The following is a 10,962-nucleotide window of genomic DNA, read 5'->3' as shown; positions in this document are numbered from 1 at the left end:
AATCTAGCAAGTGCTAGATTTATGTCTACCACAAATACAAGCACGCTGCCAACAACATTGTAGAGTATAAGAAATCCAGCTTGTGTTAAATTTTCTTCCAACCCAAACACAAGCACATTTAAATTTGAAATAAATCTAACACCTGCTATATTTTCTTCGAGCACAAACACAAGAACATAACAACATTGTAGTACTAAATAGGTCTAATGTGTGCTAGATTAACAACATTACAATATAAAATAAAATATAACATGTGTTAGATTTCCTTTTAGCACAAACTCCAGCACATAGAAACATTGTAGAGTGAGAAATCTAACAAGTACTAGATTTATGTCTACCACAAATACATACACATTTCCAACAACAACATTGTAGAGTATAAGAAATCTAGCTTGTGTTAAATTTTTTTTCAACACAAACACAAGCATATTTAAATTTGAAATAAATCTAACACATGCTATATTTCCTTCTAGCACAAACACAAGAACATAACAACATTTTAGGACTAAATAAGTCTAATGTGTTCTAGATTAAGAACATTGCATTGTAAAAGAAAATCTAACATGTGTTAGATTTCCTTTTAGCACAAACTCAAGCACATAGAAACATTGTAGAGTGAGAAATCTAACAAGTTGTGATGGATTTCTCACACAAAACAATCTCATACTCACCTCCATATCCCTCCACATGCTCCTCCCCATCTAGGAGATGCATATACATGTTTATAAACCACATCAAGTAAATTGTCTCTCTCACTCATGTGAAATCCTGGGTCTTTGTAATATTTCCCAAACTATGCAAATAGAACAAACTCTTAAGATGGATCTAAAGGAAAAGCTTGTACCTTAAGAAATTTGATCCCTTTGTAGGCTATCTAAATCTAGAGTTAAGATGAATCTAAAATGGTTTAATTATTATTAATTATAATTCTTATTTTATTTTATTTTATATTATATTTGTGTAACTAAATTAACAAGTTTAAATAACATTACATAACCTTAGAACATCTCATTCACTTTGGGCTAAAGTCTCCCATTTAATCATTCATGTTGGACTAAAGTCTCTCCATGCAATTATTTAAATAGCTGAAATTCACATTGTATTAATATAAAAAGTTATTAAATCATTTATAATTCAACTTTATATTTCTTTTAATTTAAAATATATTGATAAATTATACTTGTTAAATATTTGATAATTAAATATATCATTTATATTAAATTTTAAATCTATTTTTTTTAGATTTAATGATAATTTTTTCTCACTTATATTAATTTCATTATTTTTATTAAATATTAAAATTTTATTATTTTTAAAAAAGTTTACTAAAATCACTATTGAAATTTCAAAATTTTAAAGATATTAACATTTATACACAATTCAATTAAAAGGCTCAAACTTACATAAATTAGAAGGCTCTCTTATATATAATTTATTTAGTTAAAAAGCATTTAATTTAACCAATTTGTTCAACTGTCTATCATTAATACCAATCTAGATCCATTTTAACTCTTTATCTACTAAAAAGGGATTTAAATCCCGTGGACAATACCATGGGTTCTCATAAACTCAGAGCTCAAAAACTAACTTGACCAAGTCAAATTTACCATAACTACCCAATAAAAATTAATTAAAAAAATAATAACTTTTTATTTTAATATAGGGTTATTTTTATTTTTATTTCAAATTTACCTTAACTACCCAACAAAAATTGATAAAATAAATAATAACTTATAATTTTTATTTTAATAATGTTATTTTTATTTTATTTTAAGTAACCAAAATTATAATATAATATATCAAACATTTCCCCCAAAAATAATGAAAAAAAATGTAATTAAATTAATTACATTTTACACCATTAATATTATTAAACATTTACCTAATCCATTAATATTATTAAACATTGACCTAATTACATTGTACACCATTAATATTATTAAACATTTACCTAATTACATTATACACCATTGAACATTTGAAAAAAACTAAGGAGAAAGAAGAGTATCAACATGAACATTAAAGACCAGCACCAACTTTGAAAGAATTTCTTCGCTATCAGGAGCCAACTCTAAATAAAGCCACTCCAGATTTAGTGACATATGTACAGGTGTGTCATAGCTTTTATTACTCTGCCATATAGTGCATACATCTCGCTCAATGTTGGGAATTGATATGTAATTTGCAACCACCTTGTCTCTTTCATGATAAGCTCCAGTGCAAATATTGTCACAATAGTACAATTTCAGGCACAGGAAAATATTAAAAGACTCGTTGTAGTAAACAAATAGAAAAAAAAAATCTAAGTTATTTTATACTGGTTATTTTTATTTTAATTAGATTTCGAAACTATTTTAAAATTTGACGAAAAAAATGTTAAATAATTGACATCGTTTTTATCAATCAAATTCAAAAATATTCTATATGCAAAAAAATGTACAATCGCATTAAATTCAACTACTGTAAATAATTTGCAAGAGAAGTTTCGTTATATGTTTAAACACTTATATTGGACTTTGACAGAAGAAACAAGAACATAAGGAGTCAAGACACGTTCTATGGTGGATGTGCAATAACCATCAAAGTTGGCATCCTTTTCATTGTGCAATTTGTTTATCGAAAATCTAAGTAAGATGTTGTAGAGCTTGATATCCACTGTTTAGGCATTGAACCATACCGCTTTCTATTTGATTTCTATTGTTGATTTTTTTAATAAACAGTTAGTTAATACAACATTAACTACTAGAACAAAAATAAGGAGTGGTGAGATTTTTTTTATCAAATGAGTGAAAAAAGTACCTAGCCTCTTTCTTGTTATTATACCTGCCCACTGCTAGGTATGCTAGGTATATAGCAATCAATAAATTGCTGAAAGCTTATTATTTTCTTTAGATTTTTTCCATATGGCTTGATTTAAGCCAATGTTTTCTAGAAATTTTTATTTTAAATTATTTTAATTTTATTTTAAATTTTTTTTATTGGACAAGCAGTCAACTCAACTGATATTTGGAAAAAGCAGTCACACTTCAAATCAATGGTTAAAAGTGTGTCACCTGATCCAACGGAGCAGAGCAAAACTTCAAAGCAGTTAAAAGTGTTGACGATTGTTGATCCATACCCTTAAAAACTAATATCCATTGCCATGCATTGATAACATAATAGATAAACTTCAAGGAACTAAAAATTTTGGTAAGATTAATTCAAATTCACTTGTAAATAACGTGATTAGGGAAATTAGTTGTACAACAAATAACCAGTAATATAAAAGGAGATCTGCCTCATTTTATGCAATGGCCCCATTTGATATAAAGATCATATTTTACATCTCCCATGCATTGTGTATTTGGTCTTTCATATTGACAAACAATACCAAGAAGAAAGAGAAGAACAAAAGATCATCCTTAGTCGGTTAAAAACAAATATTGGTATGTTAACAAAAATGATAACCCATCGAATGACAAAGAAAGAGGAATGCTCAGTAAATTTCAAGAAAGAAGGAAATTCTCATCAAGAGGATGCTAAGGTTAAATAGCCTGAAACCTTCTGAATTTGAGGACTTCCTCGTTATCTTCCACCATGCTTTAAGGTGAGACAGCTATATGCAATCTTTGAAGCAGCAAAGGAGACCCTCGATAGTATCATGGGAGACATTCAAAATGCTGTTGACGGATCAGTTCTACGATATTGGATATCAAGAAGATCCATTTAATTGTGATATTTTCACAAACACAAGAAAAATTGTTCAGGACTACACCACTGAATATAAGAAATCAGCGAGCTTGCTAAATCTCAAAGTAGAAGTTCCTCAAATGTTGATAAAAAATTGAGGAGAACTACATGGCTACATCAAAAAGGAATTTACCCCATTTGAAGTAAAGAACCTTAATGATGCTGGTAAGAAGGCTCTATTTATTGAGTACAAGAACAGAAAACCAGCAGTGGGGAATTGGAAAACCAAGGAAAGGTACCTAACATCAAAAATCTCCTAAGCAAACGAACAAAAATAGGACTTTCACCACTGCTCAGTGACTCAAAAGACAACACCAGGAATCACTGCAATCATTGCAGTGTTGATTTATGGGCACACTGAGAAATAATGCTGGAAATTACATCTGAAATTATATCCTACAATTTGAAAGAAAACATCTACGAGAATGTTTAGTGACAAAACTGGAAAGTTTCCAGAAGAGAAGAATATAGCTTATATGAGTGCAGACCACCAACTAAAGAGGACACATTATTTAATCCATTGTCACATATTTAAAGGCATATGTCCATCTGCGTGCAATTTTGACTTGTCTAGCAGGGTATAACTCATGAGGTACTCACCGATGAAGCTTGATATGCATTATCCAAAACAAGCAGCAAACTTCACTTTTCCAGCAAACAATTAGTAAAATTTTCATTTTCCAATCTTCTTAGGCAAAGGATCGATTCAGCAACCCCCAAAACCCTCAGCACACTCTGTTTAAAAAAATAGCAATTATTTTTGGGCTGGGACTATAATCCCTCATCAAATTTTCGACCGCAAGTCCACTGGAGGGGCATCAGATAAAAAGGTGTGTTTTGCTTAATTTTTGTGAAATGCGCTCACCAATCAGGTTCCAACCCACAAGTGCTCACAGAGATGACTTAATAATGGCAAGTTTAAGTTGTCAGCAGAGAGTCAGACTCGTGACCTAGTTAACTAAGGTCAACAGCAGAGCCCAGCTGGGTTTCACCTAGGAGAACCCTGAAAACTCTATTTTTTTCAACAGAGCTGGTTGGTAACATAGCAATAAAGAAGATTAAGAGCTCAAGCCCAACCCTATGTTCTTATTAAGATCTACGACCTCGTTCTAATCAAAAAAATGGGAGCTAATGTTAAAAAGAGAAGCCCAGCCCATGTTCTCCTTAAGGCCTGCGACCCCACTCAACTCAAAAAATGGGGAGATTCCGTATAAAAAAAAGACCCACGACTATGTTCTTAAGGCCTGGGGCTGCCCACCTCTCTTCCTCGCAAATAGTTGGCCTCCATCTAGACCTTCTCATGTTTAGATGCCCTCCATCTAGACTTCTAATCTTTAGAGCCTTTTGGGTTCCACCTGTGTCTAACCAAAGGAGGGTGCAACGAAGTAATTTTGGTACTCAGAAATCTCAAGCAGAGAACCGCTTATCCAATTGGCTAGTGAATGTCAGTTGCCAAAAAGTACCCTTGGGTTCAATGTGATTGGACTGAGCAACTGATTATATAATATGGGCCCCATTGTCTATGGCACAGATGGGATTGTAGGTCATGGAAGAGGAAGAGGCCGTGATTTTTGATCAGATGAACAAATGCATGGAGTGCCTGCGGTAGCCTGATTGTCTGATACAGTTAGCCTTAGAACATATGGATGCCTGCTCTTGGAAGCTTAGAATTTTAACGAGTATATGAATTTTGTGTATTCTCACATCTTTGACGAATGAATTGATTTGATTGAGTTAAGCATAAGAGTATTCAATTCATGCTAGTATTTTCCAATTTCTCTCCCAACAATCTAAGTTTAAATTGATCATGCGGATTCCCCCTGGGATAGGCAGTCTCCTTGGTCGGGCAAGGCCATCAAGCTGACAGTGAGTGGCTTGCCTATTATGTGTCTAGGCTGTCCCATTGAGGTTAGGACTTTTCCTCCTAGGTGATAATTTGAGTGGTAACAGTGAGTTTGGGTGATATTTATGAGGTAAACTTTAAAGAATAAGTCAGGATTGATTCAAATTCAGCTGATTAGACTCTGCTTCCTCTTAAAAAATAGTCAAACTCGCGACTCCACTTGGACTGCGAAGAGTCTGATAACACTGCCAAGAAGCTTCGTATGGCATATGGCATAAATTGCAGAGCAGTAAAAGCATTAGTGGATTGAAAAGAAAATGTCATACAGATCAACTTGGTTAATAATTTACTCAGCCCATCTATATTTAAGAAGCACATCTATAATAATTGAAAAGCCACTGACCTTGAAGAAGAGGGGATGGTTGAGGTTCTATTCCTCCATCTGTTTGAGGACTGCAAGCCAATCTACTCTTCTGGGCTTCATTATTCTCACCCACTTCATGATTAATTCAGATGGATCATCCTCTTCTGATAAACAAATTATATGTTTCATCAAGGCCTTGCTCCTTCCAGACAACTTTGGAGGCAGAGCTTCTATGAGCCTTTTTTGCGCCTTATCCAATCCATTGTCGTCTACATTAGCCCACCTCAATCCCTTTCCCTTTACTTGCTGGTTATCTTTATCTCCCCCAACATCAGAATCTGATTTGTCCTCTGCATTTTCAACCTCAACTTCATAATACTTTTCTTCTTCGGTTGTCGTTGTTGCTGTCGTTAATGGGTGTCCGGGGCAACAAGGTCGGAGTGCAGAGAATCGAGAATGTAATATTCTGGGAGGCACGGAAATTGCAAAGCACGTGGAGCATAAACTACAATGTACAGAACCCTAGAATTGCATTGCACACATAAATCCTAAGATAAGTCAGCTGGCATCAAAATCAGAAAAAGCATAGCACTTGGAGTGCATTAAATTTTGATGTGTGGAACCTTAAATTTGCATTTGTGCACAACATAAATCCTATTCAGCATGGGAAACCTTTCAGGGAAACATCCTATTACATATAACAGAAAGCGCAGCACCTGTAGTAAATTCCAGGGAAGAATAAAGATGACCCTTGCAATTATGTTCAGCTTCAATTACACAGGCACACACAAAAATACAAAATAGTTCCATTTTAACCCTCAGTAGATTCAAAGTAGCTTTGTGAATTTGAATGATGAACCTTGGGGTCCACAAAAGAAGTGAGTTAAATTTTGGAAGGAAAATAATGCTAGAAACAAGATGTGACCTGATCATGATTTCTATTCTGTTATGATACCATTGTCAGGCCAGTGCTTTAAATTAAATTTAGATGATATGATTGCAGGGTTAAATTTTTCTTTTCTCCTTACCATAACACCCCTTATTTTTTGGCCAAGTTAGGGACTGATTTCCCCAATCTGCTGCTAAAATCTATTCATATCAGAACTGCACTTCTGGGTATATGGCTGAGAATTCTCTTATTTTTCCTGGGAGCCCAACTTGGGCCAGCAATAGTAAACTCCCACATTTTTACAGTGAGACCACAGCTCAGCTGACATGGCACTAAAGTTGGTACCAACTTATTATCAGATGCATCTCATGGAAAGTGAGTAATTGGAAAATAAATATGGTACATATGACCATAACCATGTACACAGGATAGTCCTTCCCATTAAGATATACACTCCTAAATAAATAAAAGATGAACACTTCTATTTGAATCTGGAAAAATGACTTCTAAATCAAAGTTTTATTGCATCAAATCATTGCTATAGCTAAGAAACAAAATGACAAATTCTTTTATTTGTCAGATCACCACACAATGCATGGACAATGGGCTATTTATATGTTTCAACCAAACTAACGGTATAAGCCATCAAACCTTCCAAGATAAAATATGAGTTCATCAGCGAAATTTTGCATCCTGGACTTAGAAGGTAAGTTCGTAACTCAAGTCCAGATATTTCTCGTAGCTCAGAGAAGGATATTTTCTCAATTCAACACAAACAGAGACAGATATAATTGTTATTACATAAATAAACAACAAACGTCAAGAACTCCCTCTGGAATCAACTTTACATTAGAAAATACCCACCCAAAAAAATAGTTTTACATTGTAAAACTGCAAAGTAAACTACACCTAAAGCTCAATGGAAAAATCTCGAATTGAATTTTTGTATATAAAATTTTATGCTGAACCATCTCAAATTGAATTTTAGCATATACTATTTTATATTGAACCAGGCTTTTTTTTAATCCTTGAGAGAAAACTAACCAATAAATCAATGTTAAATTAATTTATTAAGGATAAAAAATTTGAAATGCATACCTCTCAACAAATAATACACAATTTATTAAGGATCAAAAACTTGAGATTCCTACCTCTCAACAACTAATAACACAATATATCCTGCCGGGCTAACATTGATCTATGCTAGTTTATTTACAATTGTTATTTAAATATACACCTTGATTGTTATTCAAATATACAGCCCTGTTTAACAGGATCTATGTTAGTTTATTATTATTTAAATATGAAGTAAAATAACTAATTCATCCCTGATATGGCTCTGTAATTCATCTTATTAAAATACCATCACATCATCCCTAGACTGGCTTAGAGTAGTTTATTGTTATTCAAATATGACAAGTAAAATAAATAATTAATCCCTGCCAAGATATGGTTCTATTCTTCATTTTATTAAAATACCATCACATTATCACCAGACAGGCCTAGATTACCTCCTTTCTCTACGTGCAATAGCAAAATAAGATCTGGGCCTAGATCACCTCCCTTATCTATATGCAATAACAAATTTAATAAGGAATAATACATCTCAATTAAGACAATACAGGTTCCAATTATTTTTAAAAGAAGCAGCATAAAGAAACTACAATGGAGATAATAAATGAATTATTGTCCATAATCTTCTCTTAATAGAAGAAGCATGCCAAAAGCCCTATCTAATATGTAATTTATGGAAATCTTTCAGCTGCTCTCTGCTTGTGAGAGCATAGCTATAGAGTTTGGTACAGTGAATACATATTATAGCATCCAGACCACTAACCATGCAATTTCAAAACAATATATTTAAATTTTATTAGAGCAGCGGTTACAATACCTAGATTTCACACAAATAAAAGGTCCTTTATATTTCACAAAGAACAACATTTTTTGCAGAATTGGATGCAATTGCCGTGTCCAACAACAACATGCACAGGGCATGGAAACCTTGAAGACCTGTTTGGGACCATCAGAAAAAACTAAATAATTTCCACATCTGAAACAAACCCAAGCACATGACATTTCTGATTTACAAGCACAAATCCCCTTTAAATGCTGCAATTATCTCAAAAGTAATTCAGGACTTCATATTGCAACTACCACCCACCAGTTATTATAGAAAATACCTTTCCCAAAGTAATAAAGCATTAGCCGACTTACCAGAACCAACCAATGCACATAATTTTTTTGTTTTAAAGGAGGGGCTTATTACCAGTAAGTTCGCATAAACCCTAAGCCCAAAAACCCCAGTGATTAACCACCGTGCAGCTTCACTTGAAGGACCCGACGCTCATATTTATGCACAAAATTCGAGCGTTCATCTCGTTGACGGTATCAATAAGCCCTCCTAAGTCCACAGCTCCACCAGAGGCCTCATTCTCCTTGTCTTTCTTCTCCTGGGGTTTAGCCGCTCTACGCTTAAACTCAGTTGCCTTCTCGAAGAAATTCCCGTAGATATACTGTGCCGTGTAGCCCTTCTCCTCATCATAGAGCACGATGTGACTGTGCCATTCCCAGATGCGGTAGACGGGCTCTGGGTCCTCGTGGAACCCCACACAAACCTGGTGCTCGCCAATGGTGACGGCTTGGCCGGAGTTCGCCTTCAGTTTATCAGTGTCCCCATTGGATATAATCTGAACGATATTCTTCTCCAGCTTCGCCTCCTCTCTCTCCAATGGGCTCTTGCTCTCGTCCGCGATGATGTGATCATACGAGTTGGATAGGAAGGTATTGGTGTCCAAAAAAGGGCTGCGCATATTTAGCCGACTCATCATGGTGCTCACAACCAAGCTTTCAAAAGAGTTTTTGGTGGAATACTGGTTCGCCATTTTCCCTCCGATGGCTGATATCCACTCTCCAAGACTTCCTTCCGGTGGATATCAATATATAAACTGCAATGGCCAGGCATATGTGGGCTCTCAAGGAATTTAACAGCTTGGGGATTGGAGGAAACCAAAGGGAAAAGGGCGAAAGCAATAAATTTCCTTTGCCTTTATCACCATCAGAGTATCAGTGTTTATCTTCATGCCTGACAGTTAAACCCCAAAATTAGCATCCTTCAAGTTCATATCCTCTGGCAGCATTTAACAGCTTGGGGATTGGAGGAAACCAAAGGGAGAAGGGCGAAAACAATAAATTACCAGGAAGCGCAGGCATGGCGCAAGATGCCACGGGCTTGGGACTCTTCTTGACCTTGACGAGACACATACGGTAATTTCCGGCGATAGAGAGGCGGGAATGATAGAAGAAGCGAGGGACAGGCGCAAATGATAACAGAAGCGAGGGATATCGACCCCCGCTAGGCGTCGATAACAAAAATGCCGACCATTCCGCCTAAAGGATGAAGAGCATAATAGAAATGCTTGAACAATTTCCCGCCAAATGTGGACGCCAGGTGTTAGTCTAAAAAACAAAAGGACGACGAAATTTTCTTTCAAAGGAAGGCCTATCAGCCTAATAATAATCGATTCCTTTCTACTCGTGTTTTGAATTTCTGGAATTTTTATATAATAAGTCCCATTTTAACGAAAGCTCACCTAAGGGGGAGTCTCCCTAAGCACACTAGCATTTCCTCATCTCTTGTTGTTGCTACTTGAAGTCTTTTTGCAGAAGTAAAATGCAGTGGCATAGATTATCTTGTGTTCTATGTTCCCAATCCCAGTTTTCATAAATACTGTTTTTCCATTGTTTGCAGAGTTGGTATCTATGTTCTAACAAGACTGATTTGAACACTTTAAGTCAATGTAGAGTGTTACGTTGGTATCAGAGCTCCCCCCTACATAAATAAATCTCACAATCTGGAAGATGCAAGTGGAATTGGAAAACCATCGTGGTAATTGGCTAGTCCTCTGTGCTTTTATTCAAGTTACTCTAATATGTTACCTGGTACAATTATGTTTTGTTCTAGCTCCTTGAATCTCTTGGCTGTATTGACTAAGTTGTTATTTGTAGCATCATGGTAGTTCACTGTGCACTTAATTTGAATTCCTCTTACTTAGGATGCACTCTTTCATTCATTTCATTTGCTTTATTGATACAGCCATATCTAGATTAAATCTCAACCACTTAAAGATTAATATCCAA

At 34.9% G+C, this 10,962-nt stretch overlaps 1 protein-coding gene across 1 annotated transcript; it reads right to left on the bottom strand.

The window, feature by feature from the left end:
• Nucleotides 1–9,149: 9,149 nt before the first annotated feature.
• On the bottom strand, nt 9,150–9,707 carry LOC149230631 (uncharacterized). Its single transcript, XM_089381370.1, has one exon. It carries the CDS (start codon nt 9,705–9,707, stop codon nt 9,150–9,152), a length of 558 nt encoding a protein of 185 aa, XP_089237496.1.
• Between the last annotated feature and the right edge of the window lie 1,255 nt (nt 9,708–10,962).

This window comes from Pinus tabuliformis, chromosome J (genome assembly GCF_031772625.1).
Source record: "Pinus tabuliformis cultivar Carrire ecotype Pingquan chromosome J, CPIR1, whole genome shotgun sequence".
Lineage (NCBI taxonomy): Eukaryota > Viridiplantae > Streptophyta > Pinopsida > Pinales > Pinaceae > Pinus > Pinus tabuliformis.
This window is presented reverse-complemented; position numbering and strand designations above follow the sequence as displayed.

What these genes read in the sequence shown, in the direction of transcription:
- LOC149230631 (XM_089381370.1), bottom strand. Translation starts at nt 9,707, where the DNA reads ATGGCGAACCAGTATTCCACCAAAAACTCTTTTGAAAGCTTGGTTGTG.